The 20,453-nt window shown below is 44.2% G+C and overlaps 2 protein-coding genes across 3 annotated transcripts in view; one reads left to right on the forward strand and one right to left on the reverse strand.

Annotated features, from left to right (window-relative positions):
- Window positions 1-8,963: 8,963 nt before the first annotated feature.
- Window positions 8,964-15,682, reverse strand: ERP29 (endoplasmic reticulum protein 29). Its single transcript, XM_007528916.3, has 3 exons — window positions 15,484-15,682; window positions 12,623-12,761; window positions 8,964-9,741 (listed from the first exon to the last, which is right to left on the reverse strand). Exons 1-3 carry the CDS (start codon window positions 15,622-15,624, stop codon window positions 9,239-9,241), a joined length of 783 nt encoding a protein of 260 aa, XP_007528978.1. The 5' UTR covers window positions 15,625-15,682; the 3' UTR covers window positions 8,964-9,238.
- Window positions 15,683-15,769: 87 nt separating this feature from the next.
- Window positions 15,770-20,453, forward strand: part of TMEM116 (transmembrane protein 116) — a 163,495-nt gene continuing 158,811 nt past the window's right edge. Inside the window, exon 1 of one of the 2 annotated variants that reach the window (XM_060193079.1) lies at window positions 15,770-16,024. The gene's annotated coding sequence lies outside the window, so the exon portion shown is untranslated. The remainder of the gene's footprint in view (window positions 16,025-20,453) is intronic. The other variant, XM_060193080.1, reaches the window with a different exon arrangement.

Consider the following 20,453-nt stretch of genomic DNA (forward strand, 5'->3'; position numbering starts at 1 on the left):
GGTGCAGGCACCTAGCCCAGCAATAACCCTGGAGGAAAAAAAAAAAAAAAAAAAAAATATATATATATATATATATATATATATATTTCATTTATACTGTGTATAGACAGAAATTGAGAGGGAAGAGAAGGTAGGTAGAGAAAACATGCAGCACCATTTCAGTTCATGTAGCTTCCCCTTGCAGGAGGAGACCAGGGGTTAAACCTGGGTCCTTGTGCTCTGTATTGTTTTCTTTAGCACCTGTATCACCATCCTGCCCTTAAGGGTAAGTACTTTAAAAAAAAAAAAATATATATATATATATATATATATATACACACACACATGTATTTTATTTATTTATATTAAATTAAATTAATTAATTAATTTGCCTCCAGGATTATTGCTGGGGCTCAGTGCCTGCACTACGAATCCACTGCTCCTGGAGGCTTTTTTTTAAAAAAATTAATTTATTTTCCCTTTTGTTGTCCCCCCCCCCCCCTTTTTAAATTTGTTTTTGCCAGAGCACTGATCAGCTCTGGTTTACAGTGGTGCAGGGCATTGAACCTGGGACTTCAAAGCCTCAGGCATGACAGTCTGTTTGCATAACCATTAATGCTATATACCCCTACCCCCTTGTTTTATTGTTGTAGTTATTGTTGTTGTTGTTATTAATGTCGTCGTTGTTTTATAGGACAGAGAGAAATGGGGGGTGTGGGGGGGAGACAGACATCTGCAGACCTGCTTTGTCTGTGAAGGGATCGAGGGCTCGAACCAGGGTCCTTACCCGGTTCCTGCGCAGTGTGCCATGTGCACTTAACCCACTGCTACTGCCCAGCCCACAGATAAGTACTTTTCAACTCATCCTTTTCCTTACAGGAGTTAGGGTTAGAAATTACCTAGCAGTACTTTTTTTGTTGAGGATCCCTTCCCCACTCCACTACCACCATGTCTCTTCCTATACATTTTTTAATTCCTTCCTTCCTTCCTTCCTTCTTCTTTCTTTTATAGTCTTATTTATAGGATAGTGACAGAAATTGAGGAAATGGGATATAGTATATACACACACACACAGAGAGAGAAAGAGAGGGGCAGGCCTGTTTGAGAAGCTTCCCCCCCGCAGGTGGGGACTGGGGGCTTGAACTCAGGTCCATTTACATTGTAATGGATGCGCTCAACTGGGTGTGCTACTGCTTGGTACCATTTTAGTAGTAGTTCTTTCACTCTGAAAAATAATGTTGTCCCGGGGATCTGGTGGTAGCACAGTGGGTTAAGCTCACATGGCGCAAAGCACAAGGACTGGCGTTAGAATCCTGGTTCGAGCCCCTTCTCCCCACCTGCAGGGGAGTCGCTTAATAGGCAGTGAAGCAGCCATGCAGGTGTCTGTCTTTCTCTCCCCCCTCTATCTTCCCCTCCTCTCTCCATTTCTCTGTCCTATCTAACAATGACAACATCAATAACAACAACAGCAATAATCACAATGATTAAAAAGGGGGGAAAGTAGCCTCCAGCATCATTGGATTCATGGTGCAGGCACTGAGCCCCAGCAATAACCCTGGAGGCCAAAAAAAAAAAAAAAAAAGAATTATACTGTCCCTAACTCAGAGCAACAGAGAATCAACCACACTTCTGAGATGCAGGAACAATCAGTATCCTTATGTGAGAACTTACTTGCTAACTTGCTTTTTTGACTTGCTTCTTTGCCATCACAGAAGTTAGCGCTTGTCTAAAGGAGATTTCCTAAACTTTAGGAGTAATTAAGTCATTAATGATTAAGTTACAAGCCTGTCACATATGCAATGTAATCAGAGTTACCAGCCATCAGATTTCTCTTGATAATTATCCTAGACTTTTTGTTTTTCATTCTGTTACTAAACTTCCTGCAAAGACTTGCCTTTAAAATTGACTTTTTCACGTGGCCCAGGAGGTAACAGTGAATAAAACATTGGACTTTTAAGCTTGAGGGCCCAAGTTTGATCCCCAGAATTCCTTGTGCTAGAATGATGCTCCTGTTCTTTTCTTGCGTCACCCCCATTAGTAAATACATCAATCTATAACAGAACTGGCCTTTTAAAATAATAATTACATAAACAAGAGCTTTCACTGTGAGGTATCAGAGGAATCTCAGCATTCACCCATCTGCAGGGAGTTTATTATCTCCTAGGGGCCACTGAGTCATATAAGCATTAAGCTCCACCGATAGCACCTGGTAACAACAAAACAAAAGTGATTGCAATAACGTTTAAATTTTGAAATTGAAAATGGCTTACTATTCTGATGAAAATTGCATTGAGACACCAAGGGTAAGAGAAAGTCTAAGTTATCATCTGAGGAGCAGTATTTCTTGGGAAATGCTTTCTGAGCAATGTTAATTGTTTTCTTTCTAGGAAGAGAGAAAGTTTTCAAAGACTGTGCAAGGGAAGGTGCAAAGTAGTTATCTGCACTCCCTTCTGGAAATTGGGGAGCTGCTGAAAAAAAGACTTGAGACCACCAAGAAGCTAAAAATTTAAAGAAGAGTGAACCACAGGCACTGACAACTCACTCTACAACAGAAAGTGACATCTTCCCAGGCAAAAAGCTACATCTGGCTGACCATCATTTTAATCCAGAACTTCCTCATAAATGCATGAAGGACTTTGATTGTGAATTAATTTTTTAGGTATTAAATGTACACAACTGATTAAATTATTGTATATAAACCAGAAGCTGGACCCTCATCTGGGTTTGACCACTTTTTATACATATTCATATGCATAAGGTGGCCACAAGAAACTCCACCTTTCTACTTCCCTGCCATTGCCAGAAGCATCTGGTGTGTGTGCTGAGGGCTGTCCTATAAAAGCAGCAATAGAAATAAAGCATCAAATATCAACCTCAGAGCAGAGAGTGATTTGGTTTGATCCTTGAGCCTTAGAAACAGCAGTAAAGGGCCCCATGACTGAGGAGGCTCTTTTGCACAATAGCAGTTTAGTTTTGAAACGTTCTTAGCTACTCACAGAGCCCAAGGCAGGTACCGAAGGGGCCTCAGATGAAGTTTGACACAAACATTTGTCACTGAAGGTTGCCACACAGATGATCACAGGTGCTCATTTTTTGGCATAGTCATCCTGATAACCCATCCTTGGTCCTGCGAGAATGAAGTCATAGATAGACTTTGTTAACTAGAGCTCTTTGGTGGGAAAGCGGTACAGACCATTTGTAAACCTGCTATGGACTGATTTGTCTTTCATTTGCTTGGGAAAGATGGGAATCACTGTTTTATAGGAGAGGTGTACATAACTTAAGTAGGCAAATCTTTATTCCAATGCCATTGGTTTTGAGATAATATACATGTATATGTACATGCTTTTACATATATATGTATTTTAGGCATATATCTACACATATGTGCCTTATATGTGTATAGATATATGCTTAAAAATGAAGTGGGGATTTGGGAAGGAAGGAATGTGTATGATGGACTTAATCTAGTTTTGTTTTAGCTAAAGCTGGCAGAAAAATATATTATCCGTTTGGTTTGGTGTTATTTATTCAAACCTGAGAATTATACCAGGATGGCATTTACCTTGTTAACTCAGAGCTCCCAAGACTATAGCTTCAGAGGTTGGTCTGACAGAAAAGATACACATTGCTCTTGAAGTTGTTATACCATTTATAAAATTGCTTTAACAAGAGAGAGAGAGAGAGTGTGTGTGTGTGTGTGTGTGCGCGCGCACGCGCGTGCGCGTGTGCATGTGCACACGCACTAGAATCTGTGTTTCTGTATTTTGGTCTTTGTTGCTCAAATACTTCAATATGTTGAAGTTAGTAAATCTTTAAGAACAAGGAAATGAATTACATGTAATAATTTAAGAATTTGACATGGAGGGTGGTCTGGAGATGTGGAGGTACTTTCCAGCTCAATTCTTCAGTGAAATGTGATCATTTTTTCAATGCAACCTAAGGAGCTTACAAATTCTCTGTGCAAAGCAATTGTATCTGCCCCCCCCATCTTGAATTTCTTAGACTCACAATTTGATAGATTAATAACCGTTTAAACTTTTGGGGAAATTTTTAAAGATAACTATTACATAATTTGTCCTAAGACCCGTTGGAAATCTTAGCCCATAGAAATTAAAAAAAAATTTTTTTTGATGTAAATTGTTAACTATGACTTTTACACCCCACACCCAAAGGAAGAACCACCTTGAGCAAGATGAATTAAAAATTTATTGATTCTATATCTACTTTAATGATATCACAATTTCATAAAACTATGATTTATTTAGATGGAACTTTGTCTTTGGCATGTGTTCTTGAAATGATGTTTGAATATCTGAAAACCTGTGTATAGAAATAGAAGTGCTCTTTCAAACAAGTCTGTCAACTGACTGGTCAACCTGGCATATGTGTACTCAGTGAGCTAGCCTGGGTCCTTAGGGACTGCTCAAGATTTCAATGTTCTACCTAACTAGTTTGTTACCTACTGGCATCTAGGACCTTTATTGGTTTTAGTGACAATGTTACCGTGAGGTTTATGCTTCCTTTGTTACTTGCTGATTTTCCTATGAAATGTAGCATTTCTGTTAGGGTCAACCTCTTACATTCTAAGATAATTGTAAAAAATGAAATTATGCAGAAATGGCCAACACCTTCATTGATCTTTCAGAATCTGTCATGCACTATAAATTGTGTACAGTTAAAAAATATACATATATATATATATTCTTACATGACTAAAAAGCACCCTCTCCAGCAATTGTATGTCATTGGTATTTGAAGAGAATTCCCAAATAACCCATTACTGCTGCTGCTGTTTTGGTTTGTGTGATTTTTTTGTTTTGTTTTGTTTTTGTGTGGTGAGTTGATATTTAAAAAAAAAAAAAACATGAAAAGGAGAAAAAACATGACTACTGTTTACAGACTGAAATTACTGCTTTTTTATACTACTGAGATCCTAAGAATCTCCAAAGCAGACATTTGGTTTAAATCATTTGTCTTATGTGGATAAAAGATAGAGAAATTTTAGTGTTCTCCACATAATAGAAAATATTGTACAAATGCCTAGCTGTGTTATCCATCAATTTTGTATATTTTCATAATCTTAATTGTTCGAAATTGCATTATATTTTGCAATCACTGTGTTCAATATGGATGTCTTATTTTAACTTTTAATATAAAAGGGTTTCAGTGTTTCTACGGTCTTGTTATTGAAACTCTTCCTGCGTATTTGTTAACATAGAAATTATTTTTCCTTCAGAACTGAGCATAACAAATCTACTTTAACAAGATTGGCTAATTTATAAGCATTTCACTTTTTTTTGTTGACACTTCTGCTTGGGTCATTTTTCAGATTCCTAGACCCAACCCCTTTTAAATGGTATGTTCTCAATTTTGTATTGTTATATTTCCCAGCAAAATTCTAATTACTCATATATTTTAAAACTTTTGTTCCAAGGCCTGGTCATTTTGTCTAAAAGTGATACCTTGCACCTGTAAGCATTTATTTCAACCTGTGTATCAAGTGCTAATTTACTGTTTGCCAGATTCCACCTTAAGTTCTGTTGATGTAATGGGAAATGAAACCTTATATCAAAGATACTAGTGGTTGAGTTGGGAGTGTCAATAAAATTTTTAGTTTATAAGTAAGTCATGCTTAGTAACTCAAGGCATGTGATAGATTGAGACATGAGAGGACTACTCAGGTGGTGCCATCTGAATTAAGTAAGTCAGCCATAGAATAAAGAACACAAGTGCAAATGCCATAAGACGTGGAACTACTGAACTTGTGCCAGTGACTGCAAGAGAAAAAAGGCTTGAGTGGAAAGGAGACTGACATACAAAATAGATACTAAATTCAGTGGGTAGTTAGATTTCAGACAGGCTAACTGGTTTATCCAAGATGATGCAGTCCCACAGGCCAAAACTGTAAGTTTCCAAAGGACAATGCAAGGGAGAGGAAAGCTGCTTTTTCCCTCTCCTGACTTCTTGCTTTGTGATATTTGCCGTTCCTTTTTAAACTCTGAAAAAGCATATTTAAACTCTGAAAAAGCATATCTCCAGTCCAGTGTATATTTTCATTTACCAAGAGGTGGTATTTGTATATATACCTCAGTGCCATTTTTAACTTCCCTTGTAAGGTGTGTTTACACTTTTTCATGTCTTTAATGTTTAGATGCTGTTGCTGCTTTGGTGTGGACAGGAACTTCACTAACGGGTGGTGGGTAAGAAACAGACAAATGGGGGCCGGGTGGTGGCGCACCTGGTTGAGTGCACATGTTACAATGTGCAAGGACCCAGGTTCAAGCCCCTGGTCCCCACCTGCAGGAGGAAAGCTTCACAAGTGGTGAAGCAGGGCTGTAGGTGTCTCTCACTCTCTCTGTCCATCCTTTGCCTCTTGATTTCTGTCTCTATCCAATTAAAAAAAAAAAAAGAAATGCTTATAAAAACTATTTGCAGCCTATCTCCCCTAAATTTCTGTCCTTTCAAGGAAAAGAAAGGGGGAGGGGGAGTCTGTTGGGAGCGGTTGAATTCTTTGTGTAGATACCTAGCCCCAGCAATAACCTTGGTGGCAAAATATCTACTGTTTGCAGGGTTCCTGTAACATTTTGCAGCTTTTTCTAACAGTTAAAATTGTTTTATTTTCCCTTTTGTTGCCCTTGTTTTTTATTATTGTTGATATTGATGTCGTTGTTAGGACAGAGAGAAATGGAGAGAGGAGGGGAAGACAGAGGGCAAGAGAAAAGACAAGACACCTGCAGACCTGCTCCCCAGCCTGTGAATCGATTCCACTGCAGGTGGGGATCCAGGGGCTCGAACCAGGATTCTTACACAGGTCCTTGCACTTTGCGCCACGTGCACTTCAACCGCAGCGCTACACCCGACTCCCATTTTACAGCTTCTCTTTATTACCCACCTTCCATATATTCTGGTGGCATTGAGCCCCAGATATATCCATTATTATGGGGGGAAAGTACCCACTGAAGACACTCAGCAGAGCCTGACTGGTGACCTGGTTGAGTGCACACATTACCACATGCAAAGACCCAGGCTCAAGTCCCCTCGTCCCCACCTGCTGGGGCAAAGTTTCACAAATGGAAAAGCAGTGCTGCATGTGTCTGTCTCTCCCCTCTCACCTCATCCTTTCCCCCTAAATTTCTCTCTTTTGCCATATAACTAATGAAATAAAGGTTGGATAATATCCAAGTTACTCAGCACTGATGAGCTAAAATTTAGAACTTTCCCCAAACCATCTCATTTCCTTACTCTTGACTGTCACACCCAAACTCCCAGATTCCATCTTTGTAACAATTTTTGAAACAATCAAGTTTCAAAGAAAAAGCAAAACCTTATGCATTGTAACATGTACACTTAAGCAGGTGGGCCGCCACCTGAAGCCTGGTTTTTTTTTTTTTTTTTGGTGGTGGTGTTTGTTTTTGCCATAGGGTCATTACTGGTGCTTGGTGTCTGCACTAAGAATCCACAGCTCCTCAGGAGTCGGGCGGTAGCACAACGCAGGCAGAGTGAAGCATAAGGACCAGCATAAGGATCCCAGTTCGAGCCCCTGGCTCCCCACCGGCAGGGCAGTCGCTTCACAGGCGCTGAAACATGTCTGCAGGTGCCTGTCTTTCTCTCCCCATCTTCCCCTCTATTTCTCTCTGTCCTATCCAACAGTGACGACATCAATAACAACAGTAATAACTACAACAATAAAACAAGGGCAACAAAAGGGAATAATTATTTTTTAAAAAGGGAAGAATTCATAGCTCCTGACAGCCCCCCCCCCCATACTATCAGATAGGAGGGGTAGATAGATACATCTGCAGACCTGCTTCACCTCTCATGAAACTCCCTGCTGCAGGTGGGGAGAGGGCTCGAACGCAGGTCCCTGCATATGGTAACATGGGCTTAACCAGATACTCCACCTCCTGGCTCCCTGCACCACAGTATTCTGTCTCATCCAATTAAACATCTAGTGACTTTAAAGATTTCTCAATGGGAAAGGACCACTTTGGCAAAGCTCGTGAAGCTTTCCCCTTACAGATAGGGACCAGGGGCTTGAACCCGGTCCCTTATGTGCTGTAATGTGTGGTTAACCAGGTGCGCCACTGCCTGGCCCTGTCATGTGTATTGGATGCTGGCCCTGAGTAACAGTGACATAATACAGAAAACCTTTTAAAAAGAAAAAAGGGGGTCAGGCAGTAGCGCAGCAGGTTAAGCGCACATGATGCCAAGCACAAGGATCGGTTTGAGCCCCCGGCTCCCCACCTGCAGGGGAGTCACTTCACAGATAGTGAAGCAGGTCTGCAGGTGTCTGTCCCCCATCTCTGTCTTTCCCTCCTCTGTTTCTCTGTTCTATCCAACAAAAACTACAATAATTACAATAAAATAGGGCAACAAAAGGGAAAAAATAGCCTCCAGGAGCAGTGAATTCGCAGTGCAGGCACTGAGCCCCAGTGATAGCCCTGAAGGCAAAATAAATTTTAAAAAGCTGGGATGAATTGTATTACTCAGCTGTATAGCTCCCAACTATCAAAAAGAAAGCTACCTAATATATCAATAAAACTAAGACGTTTTATTGATATATCCCACAGAATACTGAAAATAGTTGCTGGGCTATAGTGCAACTTAAAAGATAAATTTGGGGGTTGGGTGGTAGCGCAGGTTAAGCACATGGTGCAAAGCGCAAGAACTGGTGTAAGGATCGTGGTTCGAGCTCCCAGCTCCCCACCTGCAGGGGAGTTGCTTCACAGGCGGTGAAGCAGGTCTGCAGGTGTCTCTCTTTCTCTCCCCCTCTGTCTGTCCCTCCTCTCCATTTCTCTGTTCTTTCCAACAACAGCAATAACAAGGGCAACAAAAATGGGATCCAGGAGAGTGGATTTGTAGTGCAGGCATCAAGCCCCAGTGATAACCCTGAAGGCAAAAAAAAAGATAAATTCAAAGAGAAAGCAGGTCATAGGTCCAAGTATACTGTGTAACAGGAAAATGAATGGCTTCAGACCAAGTTACACAAAACACTGAAACTTTAATTGCATCAGAATGACACTCATCAAGGATCTAGGCAGTGCACGCTCTTCTTTATAGCACCAGTTCCTTCTGAGGGTGGATTTCACAAATCTGTCAGTGTTTCAGCTCTACCTTGACTGGCTGTACATGTCCCATGCCGTTACATCAGCATCACTGTCCAGATTGCTGGTTTCCTGCTACCTTTTCCACCACTCTCTCATAACCCAGGAGAGCCTCCCAGTCAGCCATCCCCTCCCCACCCACCACACTGACTTCACAGCTCCTCCTTTTCACCCCCTTTCTTCTGGAAGGCAGTCAAGATGTTGAGGCTCTTCTGGAGCTCTTCCTTCTTGCCATCACTCATCTTGTTCTTCTCTATCAGCTTGGTGATCCGGGTCATCTCTGACGCTGGGAAGTCCTCACCTTGGTCTAAGACCTTCCCCATTATTTTCAGGTATTGCTCAGCCCACTTCTTCTCAGTCTCCTTCACACTTGCAAGGCTGTCCTGTCCCCTCTTCAGGAGGGTTCGGCGGGCTTCCGTGTCAGAGGCCCTGATGAACTCACTAGCAAGAGCATCATATAAAGGCAGGCAGCCAGGCATCCCCAGGTAGACCCCCTGCCCCTTCAGCCAGCGCTGGATGGCTCCAACCTTAACTGCCCCACTGTATAGGAGTGGGTTCTCAAAGTCCCCATCACGGAAGAGGTAGAAGACTGGGTAATTCTCCTTATCTAGTTTGTATTTTTCACTCAGCTCCATGTTCAGCTTGTCGCCATAATCTGTGAACAGAAACCATATATGAGGATCAAGAACATGAGGAACACGGCAGATTTCTATGGGGCCTGAGTTCCCTGTTTATTCCTAGCTGTGTGGCACTTGTCAGGTTATTTAACTTCTCTGAACTTTTTATCTATTATGTCAGATACTTGTTAAGTGCTTAGGGATCTAGTTAAGGTTAAAAATATCAAGTTCTCAGGAGTCAGGCAATAGCACAGCGGGTTAAGCGCAGGTGGCACAGTGTAAGGACCGGCATAATGATCCTGGTTTGAGCTCCCAGCTCCCCACCTGCAGGGGAGTTGCTTCAGAGGCAGTGAAGCAGGTCTGCAGGTACCTGTCTTTCTCTCCCCCTCCTCTCTCCATTTCTCTCTGTCCTATCCAACAACGATGACAACTATAACTACAACAAAAAAGGGCAACAAAAGGGGATAAATATATATTTTTTAAAGTATCAAGTTCTCAAATTTTGGGAGATGGGGCTTTAGTGGTAGAGTATATGTGTGAGATCCTGGTTCCATCTTCAAAACAAAAGAATCCTATGGACAAAAAATGGGTGGAGCTCTGTGGAGAGCAGAGCAGTACTTTTATGTCTCTGAACGTGTAAGAACAATCAGATGAGGGAAATAGCTCAGCAGAACTGTCATGCACACTGAGTCTGTTCCAGGGTATTGCATAAAAGAAAACAGTACTAAGCCCTTTGACCTCAAAGAGCTTTTGTTTTCCTAAGGGGAAGAAAAAAAAAGATAATCCATGATAATAAGTGATTAATTGGGGGCAATGGTAAAAATAAAACAGGGTGACACAACAAACTGACTAAATATAGCTCACTTCAGCTGGTCCAGAGGTGTGGAGATAGTAAATGAACTGAATGAGGGGCTTGAATATCACAAAACTAGGCATGAAATCTGGGAATGGCATCTCGAGGTAGAAAGGACTACCACGAACAAACACTGAGATGGGTGGGAATGAGCTATTTATTTTATTTTGCCTCCGTTTTTGTTGCCCTTGCTGTCGCTGTTGTTGGATAGGACAGAGAAGTTGAGGAGGGGAAGGCAGGGGAAGAGAAAAACAGACCTGCAGACCTACTTCACCGCTTATGAAGCAACCCCCGTGTAGGTGGGTAGCCGGCGCTGGATCCTTGGGCTTTGTGCCAAGTAAACTTAACCCACTGCACTACTGCCCAGCCCCCGAGCTGGGTGTATTTTAAGTGTTACAGTGGCTAGTGTAGCCTGAGCTTAGTGGGGAAGGGGACTATGCCTGGGTGATGAACTCAGTCCCTACCACACAAGGACTGTTATACAAGAACTGCTGGGAAAACCAAGGAGGGAATATGTGTGATGAGCCTAGTAAAGTCCTTACTACATGGCAGCCTGTGTTTTGTTTTTTAAGCAGAGCACTGCTCAGCTCTGGCTTACAGTGCAGGGGATTGAACCTGGGGCATCTCAGGCATGAAAGTCTCTCTACATAGCAATACTATCTCCCCTGCCCAACACGGCAGCTTTTCATATCTGCTATCACATTCCTAGTAGACAGTAGCAGTTCCAAGTGCTGATGGTATATAGAGAGTTACAAAGAATGGAAAAGACCACCTATTATTGGGTGTGAGTATAGGAAGGAGGGAGGAATCCAGTCCTGAGCCTGCTACATTGAACACTATGATCTTGAGCAGCTTATTTTTCTTAAGAAGAAAAACTGAGAGTTTCACATCAGAGAAAGAGTTGCCAGAGCTTCACAGAGCACATGTGGCCTTGGGGACTGAGCCAGGAGCCAGACATGCAAGTCCTGTGCTCTATCAGTTGAGTAATCTCCCTTGATCACGAAGTTATTCTTAAGTATCTGGTTATTTATTGAAAAGCAGGGGTCATAATACTTCATGCAGTGTTGTCACAAGAATGAAATACAGAGTCTTGCACACAGCAAATATTTGATTAAGTATCATATGCTGCTGCTATTATTATGAAAGGACCTCTGAAGAATGAACTCACAGTTGAGGCCCAACTGGCTGACCGAGTATCTCTACTCGGGGCCAGGCTCGTGAATTTACTAGAGGACTGATGTGTCCCAGTTGAAAAGATTTGCAAGAGTCTGCTACACTGTTCATTACTCCTTTGGCTGGAGACAAGTCATTTAAGGTTTTTGAACTTCAGTTGCTCCCAGTATGAAATGGAGATAATGCACCGTGTTTCTCAAGCAAGGTTCAAATGACAACTTAAAAATGATGGCTGTCTACCTGGTTTTAGCCTTGTAGAAGACCAAGTGTTGGCAACTTAAACTATCACTGTGGTTTAGAGCTGTTCTTGGTTTAGTGGCTCTGGGAAATTTGAACTATAGCCAAAACCTGTATGTTCTAGAGCTGGAATAAAAATGGAAAAGTGAATTGTGGAAACCCTTGAGTGGTCCGGGAGGTGGCCCAGCAGATAAAGCATTGGATTCTTAAGCATGGGGTCCTGAGTTCAATCTCTGGCAGCACATGTACCAGAGTGATGCCTAGTTCTTTCTCTCTTCTCCTATCTTTCTCATCAATAAATAAGAAACCAAAAAAAAAAAAAAGAAAGAAAAAGAAACCCTTGAAGGCATGAAACCCTCTCCAAATAGTTACCTACAGAAAGGACTCGTAAGTTTTCACAGTGAATTTAACATCAGTGAGGAGTGGATGGTGGAGTCCCTCCCTCTGGGTACTGGGCAAGGCTGAGCCGAGGTCTGTGGCCTCAGAATTGTCTCAAATGACTCGTGCCACAGGTACCAGATTCCCTTGACTAGCCAAGATCCTACTTACATTTCTCGTGTGAAGCTCAGAAAGCAACCTCCAAGTAGAAATAATGTCTAACACACCCCCCCCCATTCACCCACCACCCTCCCCAGTTACTCTGGACTTGTTCATACCTGAGATCCCCACCTCTGCCACCAAGAGATCATCATTGGAGGCCGAGTTTTCAGCCAGACGCTTGAACTCATCCTGCTTCTCACCGTAGGGGTACTGGGTGTCGAACTTCACCAAGACGAACTTGCTTTTGGGGATGACCTGAGGGCGTATAGAGCTGAGCAAGTGGGGGGTTCCATGAGTCTCTGGGACTAATTCCCTTTCTCAAGGAACCCGGTTAAGAAATTGGAAATCAAGCCCACAAAGGAGACAAGCTCTCACATACTAACACTCATTCACCCTTCGACTCATTTACTAACTTAGTGGAACCTTTAATGTGCTCAACCAGGTACCTGTTCACACTAATTAAAAGTCACATTTAAATAACTGTCTTTAACACAAAGTTGTAGGTGTTCTAAGAACTCCTCCTCCAGTGGGCCTTTTGGATAGGCTAAGGAGACCCTTAAGCATATACTTAGCATATACTGTGGCTCCCATCACCACAATGGAACTTAGCTCAGAAAGCTGTGAAGCAGAAATCTGACACCAACCAACCATTTATAAATTTATAAAGAACACTGTGGAGAGACAGTGGCTAAAGAGTCCAGAGTTTGAATTCTGCAATGCCAGGGCTCACAGGAAGCGGCTGCTGAGAGGTCAGGATTGGGCAATGGCCCCTGCCTAGACCACAGTCCCTTTGGCTAGATCACTAGGTGCTAAACTGTCAGGACCAAACCTTTTACACTAATTGTGGCAACACTCATATCATTAGTAATTCACCATTTTAAAGCTTGCAGTTCAGCAGGACTTAGTAAATTAATGTCTGCAATCATCCCTAACATCCATTACTTGAGAAAGAACTCCAAGCTCTTTAACACAGATCCTGACACCCCCCCCCCCCCCCCACTATCTGCTTTCTCTCTCCAACTTAGTCTACTCTGATGGAATCATACATGTGGTCCTTCTGTCCGGCTTCCATCACTTCTGTTTTCAAGATTCACCTGTTGTAGCAGCTAGAAGTATTTCTTTTTTTTGTCAAGTAAATATTCCACATACACTTGCACTGTTTCCACCTTTCAGCTGTTTATGAATAGTGTTGCTGTGACTACTCATATGCAAATATTTTACTGGAATCTGTTTGTTTCATTTAGGTATATATCTTGGGTGGAACTGCAGCTGCAGCACTGTTACTCCTGCTTGATTTGAGGAACCCTAAGTTCCTTCCAGTACATAAATTTTATTTTAAAAAGTGCCTTTGGACAGGAAGACTTCTTTTTACCCTGCCAGTGTTTTATTTTTCTAAACAAAGTGATCACTGCTGGTCAGTCGCAACCTGTCTTCAGTCAAGCTGATAACATCCAGTTTCTGTTAGTTCTTACTCCTTAATGTGTGTTGGTATCCATTTGGCTTTAGGTTTGGAAAAAAAAACCAACCGTATATTTAACATCTCTGGAGACCCAAGGGAAGGAAAATAATTCAGTAGAACAGGTAATCTTTAAGTAGTTGCTGACCCCAAAAAAGCCTTAAAAGGAGGAAAGATTTAAAATATAAATCAGACTGCATCCCTCAGGCCCAAGTGGCCTGATTTTAGTCCAACACACTAACTTATTTTCATTTTGGGGCTTCTCATTTGCTGTCTCCGCTGGATGGAATGCCCTTTCCTTTCAAAACTCAGCTTAAATGGGTATTCATCTTCCACACATACCATCACACTCTGCTTCCTATTCCTCATACTCTCGTATCACAATGCTTTTTACTAATTTGAATCACTCTCTTAAATCTTAGCTTGTTCATTGCCTGCGCTCTCATTTAAGAGAAGGTTCATTTAAGAGAACAAGGACCTTCCTTGCCTGGCCTGTTTCCAGCTACAATACTATACGACAGAAGCTCTGAAAGTGTTTGGTAAGTGAAGGAAATCATAGCAGGCTTTGGATACATTCAGAGAGGGAGAGGGATTTTTAAGAGCTCAGAACAGGGTGGTTTTGCCAGTCCCCAAAGCTTTTTTTTTCCCCTTCTTTCTTATTTTCTGTTTTTGATCGGGGGTGGGGAGGGGAGTACAAAGAGAGAGTGAAAGGGAGGGAGATGGAGGGAGAGAAACACCTGCAGGTTCTGCTCCACAGGTCCAGGACGAGGTTAGAATATGGGGGTTGAGGATGACAGAGAACCTAGTGGGGGTTGTATTATTATGTGGAAAAATGAGAAATATTATACATGTACAAACTACTGTATTTACTGTCGACTGTAAAACAATCCCCCATAAAGAAATATAAATATAAATATATATATGTGTGTGTGTGTATATATATATGGGTTGAATACTGTCACGCACAGAAATGTGTGCTCTTCACCAGGTGCGACATCCCGTCTCCCCACCCCCAGCTCATTTTTAACGTTTGCGCGTCTCAAGGAGACAGAGAGCTCGGCATTGTTTGCATATTGCAAAGCCGGCAGCAAATCACCCCATGGGCAGAAATGCAAGCAAACCCGCCAGGTTTCCACATCGCCAGTCCCATCACTCCTGGGTGGCGTCTCTGGCACCGCCCTCCGGTCTCCCACTTGGAACTCGAGGATTGGATCTCGCCTGGCACCGCCCTGTCCCCATAGAAGAGAAGGAAGGGGCGACCAATTCTCTCCGCTGTAGCTTTTGCGGCTCCTTTGCAAATGAGGAAGCAAGTCTAAGCACTACAGAGACATAATGGGAGGCGTGAGAAGGCTGGATGGAGTGTGTGTGCGCCTCACGGTCATGACCCGGGCCAAGAGCCTGGAGCAGGGTGGGAAGCCCCAGGACTTGGTCCCTAGCGCCCCCCTCCTCCCCAGCCACCCGGGGTGCACGTCTCCCGGGCCGCTCCGGCTGCACCCGCGCAGTGTCTCCCACCCCCGTTACCTTGTAGAAAGTGATCGTATCCAAGGGAAGGGCGCCCTTGGTGTGCAGGCCGCTGCCGCCCTGCGGGGCGGAGAGAAGCAAGAGACACAGAAGGGGAAACAGTGGAAGAAGCGAGGTGGAGCGGGGCGCGGCGGCAGCCATAACGCCGGGGGAGTCGGAGGCAGCCGCAGAGTAGGGGAGGGAGCGGCGGAGCGGCGATCACGTGACGGGAAGGGGGCGCGGCTCGGGCGCGCGCACACGTGCAGGCTAAGGGGGAGAAGGCGGAGCTACGCGAGGGAAGACGCTATGGCGCCGGCGCGTGCGCACTTCTAACGAAAGCGGCCTACGGGGAGGCTGCCGGCGAGTGGAGGCCAGCGCGCATGCGCAATGGTCCAGGGCACGTGCTAGTTCTCTTTTCGTGGTTCTGCGCTAGGTGCGAGGCGCGTGGGCGGGATCTGTGCAGCGCCGATTTTGCCGTCATTCCCCTCAGTAAATAGCGAGGCCAGTTGTGGCCTCCTGCTGCCTGAGGCCCGCCAGGTAGCCGCTGGGGCCTCTCTCTTCGGTTAGTATGTGAGTGAGAGTGCGCTGCCCCCCTGGCTCACTTGCGCGGGTCAGTTCTCGCTCACCTCGTCCCGGGGCCGCGGGACGGGCCTACCCTGTGGTGAAGGGCAGACGTGCTGCGCAGAAAGGCTTCCCTGAGACGCCGCGGGCTCCGGGAACTGGACGGCACCTGCTCGGGCGCGGCTCACACCGGATCCGGGGTTTGGCTTTGGGGGCGCGGAGGAGAGTTTCTCCGGACCGAGCTATGCGCTGAGGAGGAGGCTTGGTGATGGAACCGCCAGGGCGGCAGAGACCCAATGGCCAGCGACACGAGGCGACTCCCAGGAAGTCCGGGAAATGCAGGAGGAGGGGCCGGAGACGCGCACATGTGGACCCCCGTGGGGCGCGTTGCACACGGGCTCAGCAAGCAAAGGGTCTGGACCCGGAGCAGGGCCGCAGGTTGGCTGATCTTCAAGAAAGGAGACAAGGTGATGGGGAGGTGACGCCATGGCGCGAGCTTTGGACGAGTTGGATGCCCGGCCTCTTGTGTGCCGGAGATGCTCTGGTTCTCTCTCCTCTCCCCAGTGTCAGTGAACAGGCGAGGCTTGTGGTGGGGGCAGATGAGTCGCCCCAGAGAGCGCTGCTCAGTGGCAGACCCTGGGTTCGAAGCCCAAACGCCAAGGATGACATGGAGCTGTGTCATGGTGTCTCCCTTTTCTGTGTCTCTCCATCTCTCCCCTCACTGGGGTGGACTGTCTCAGGCAGAGACAGAGATATCCCGGCACCAAAGCTTCCCCAGCGCCCTAGTGCTCTCGTGTACATACATGGCCCATCCAGTGCGAGTGGCAAAGCAGGTGCCCTCCCAGCTGAGCTTTTTTTTTTTTTTTAATAATTTATTTTCCCTTCTGTTGCCCTTGTTGTTTATTGTTGTTGTAGTTATTATTGTTGTTATTGATGTTGTCGTTGTTAGGACAGAGAGAAATGGAGAGAGGAGGGGAAGACAGTGAGGGGGGAGACAGACACCTGCAGACCTGCTTCACCGCCTGTGAAGTGACGCCCCTGCAGGTGGGGAGCCGGGGGATCGAACCGGGATCCTTACGCCGGTCCCTACGCTTCGCGCCACCTGCGCTTAACCCACTGCGCCACCGCCCGACTACCTTTTTTTTTTTTAAATTTATTTCCTTTTGTTGACTTTGTTATAGTTATTATTGTTGTTATTGATGTTGTTGTTGGATAGGACAGAGAGAAATGGAGAGAGGAGGAGAGAAAGATAGACACCTGCAGACCTGTTTCACCGCTTGTGAAGCGACCCCCCCCCCCCCAGTAGGTGGGGAGCTTGAACCAGGATCCTTGCATTTCATACTATGCTCCTTGAGCCCGATGCACTGTTGCCCAGCCTCCCAGGGGAACCCTTCATGAGCAGTGGAGCAGATGTGCAGGTGTCTGTCTTTCTCTTCTCCTCTGTATCTCCCCTCTCCTCAAGAATTCTCTCTGTTTTGTCAAATAAAAAATAGAAAGGAGGAGGAGGAGAAAAAAATAGCTGCCAGGAGTGTAGATTCTAAGTGCAGACACCAAGCCCTAGTGATAACCCTGATGGGAAAATAAACAAACAAATTAAATAAATAAATATATAGCACCACATTGGCATGTGCACTGCTAGGAATTGAACTCGAGCTCTCGTATTTGAGAATCCAGTGTGTTATCCTCTGTACTACATCCTAGGCCATGCCACAAACTTTCTTAACCACACATCTGTCATAGGGCATTTGGGCTGTTTCCAAGTTTGAGCTATTTTAAATCATTCTTCTATGCATGTAGGTATGCATAGATATGTTTGGAAAGGCGCTTTTCTGCTAACTTAGATTTTAATTTTTTTTAATTTTATTATCTTTATTTATTGGGTATAAATAGAAATTGAGAGGGTAGGGGAGATAGAAAGGGAGAGAGAGAGAGACCAACTTGCAACACTGCTTCACCACTTACTAAGTTTACCCCCGGGCAGGTGGGGACCGGGGGCTTGAACCTGGGCCCTTGCACACTTCTTCTAGCGTTTGCCCTTCTTCCGTAGCCAGTCAACAGCGTCAGGTTGAGCCTGATGTACGGTTTCGAGACCTCCTTTGAATCTGGAGAGGTGGCAGTCGTTGACTATGTGGGTCATAGTCTGTCTGGAGCCGCAGGGGCAGTTTGGGTCGTCTCTGGCTCCCCAGCGATGGAACATAGCGGCGCACCGGCCATGGCCTGTACGATAGCGATTGAGGAGGGCCCAATCATAACGTGCTAGGTCAAAGCCGGGTTGACGCTCGCAGGGGTCTGTGATGAGGTGTTTGTTCTTTACCTCAGCTGACTGCCAGCTCTGTTTCCAAGAGACTGGAACAGAGAAGTTCAGTGTAGGCGTAGGGGACCAGATTGGGTGACGAGACGTCAAGCGTTGGACAGGGTGGGCGAAGATATCCGCGTATATTGGCAACTGTATATTGGTATACTGTAACGTGTGTTCAACCAGATGTGCCAACACCCAGCCCCTATATTTTAATTTCTATGTTTCTGTGGTTTATGATGTTGATGACCATGTGTTTTCATGTGCCTGTCAGTCGTTTATATATTTTTGGGAGATATATTTATTTGAAATATTTGCCCATTTTTAATTTGGGCTTTTTAAAAAAAAATTTAAGTAGGTTTTCTTTACATACTCTATATAAATTTTTTTTGTAATTTTACAAGACAGAAAAATCGAGATGGAAGGGAAGATAGGGAGAGAGAAAGATAGACACCTGGTAGACCAAATTCATCACTTGTGACATGTTCCTGCTGCAGGTGGGGAGTGGGGTCTCTAACCTGGATCCTTGTGCCGATCCTTGCACATAGTACTTACTGTGTGCACTTAACTGGGTGCACCACTGCCTGTACCACCTTAATCTTTTATCAGATATATAGTTTACAGATATTTTCTCTCATTTTGTGGGTTGTCTTTTCACTTTGTTGATGGTATCCTTTTGAAGGTTAAGATGTTGAAGAAATCCAACTGCTCCTGGTGGCCACCTTTTTTCTTTTTTCTTCCATTTTCCTTGGATAGGACTGAAAGAAACTGAGAGGGGAGGGGTATATAGAGAGGAAGAGGAAGACAGACAGAGAGGGAGAGACATGTACAGGTCTGCTTCACTGCCCCCTCTTTTTTTTTTTTTTGTTTTGTTTTGTTTGGTTTTAACTTTTGGAACATATGGAAGAATTGTCTTTATCTGTGGCTGGGCAGTGCCACACCTGGTAGAGTTCACGTTACCACACACACAGACCTGGCCCCCACCTGTGGAGGGGAAGTTTCACAAGTGGTGAAAAAGTGCTGCAGGTGTCTTTCTTTCTTTCTTTTTCATTTTTCATTAGTGATTTAATATTGATTTACAAAGTATAAGATAATAATTCCATACCTTTCTCAACACCAAGACTTCTGTGTGCCCATTCCTTCCACTGGAAACTGCATAATTTCTCCCAAGATCACAGATATGATTTAACCATTCTTTAACTATCTATCTATATTTTTATATATTGTCTAATTTTTCTGTGGTTCTGAGGCTCTAATGGTTCCAGTTTCAGTCCCCAGCACCACCAAAGACAGAGCTGAGCAATTATCAAGTCAAAAGTCTGGGGAAGAGTGAGAAAAAAAAATAAGGGGGAGAAGAGACACAGTCCAAAAGATGATACAGTTGACAGTGTTAGACTCTCAAGCATAAGGTCCTAGTAGCACATGTGCCAGAATGATACTCTGATTTTCTTTTGGTCTTTCCTCCTATCTCTCTTTAAAAAATCATTTCTTGGGGTGGGTGGTAACGTAGCGGGATAAATGCATATAGTACAAAGTGCAAGGACCCGTGTATGAATCCCAGTTCAAGCCCCCAGCTCCCCACCTGCAGGGAGGTCACTTCACAAGCAGTGAAGAAGGTCTGCAGGTGTCTGTCTTTCTCTCTCCCTCTCTGTCTTCCCCTCCTCTCTTGACTTCTCTCTGTCCTGTCCAACAACAACAGCAATAACAACAACAACGATCAACAACAAAGGCAACAAAAGGGAAAAAATAGCTTTCAGGAACAGTGGATTCCTAGTGCAGGCACTGAGCCCCAGAAATAACCCCGGAGAAAAAAAACAAAAAAACTTTTCTCACAAAGAGAACATTGAAAATTAATATCACCCTCTTCATCATTTGCATTCGGGTAGCCCTTATAGAAAAGGAAGATAGGAAGATTGTTTCCAATGACATTTCAAATGGGGAAAGAGTAATGAACATGTAGAAATTAAAGGATTTACTGATTTATTTATTGGGTTATTGGGAAAGTCATGGCATATTTTTCTACACAAAATGTGTTAGGACTTTCCCTGATAACAGTATTTTTAAGAAGAGACATAGGGAAAGGAACCACAGCATTGAAGCTTCCTTCAGTGTGGAGGGGGCTGGGCTTGAACTT

This window comes from Erinaceus europaeus, chromosome 6 (genome assembly GCF_950295315.1).
Source record: "Erinaceus europaeus chromosome 6, mEriEur2.1, whole genome shotgun sequence".
Lineage (NCBI taxonomy): Eukaryota > Metazoa > Chordata > Mammalia > Eulipotyphla > Erinaceidae > Erinaceus > Erinaceus europaeus.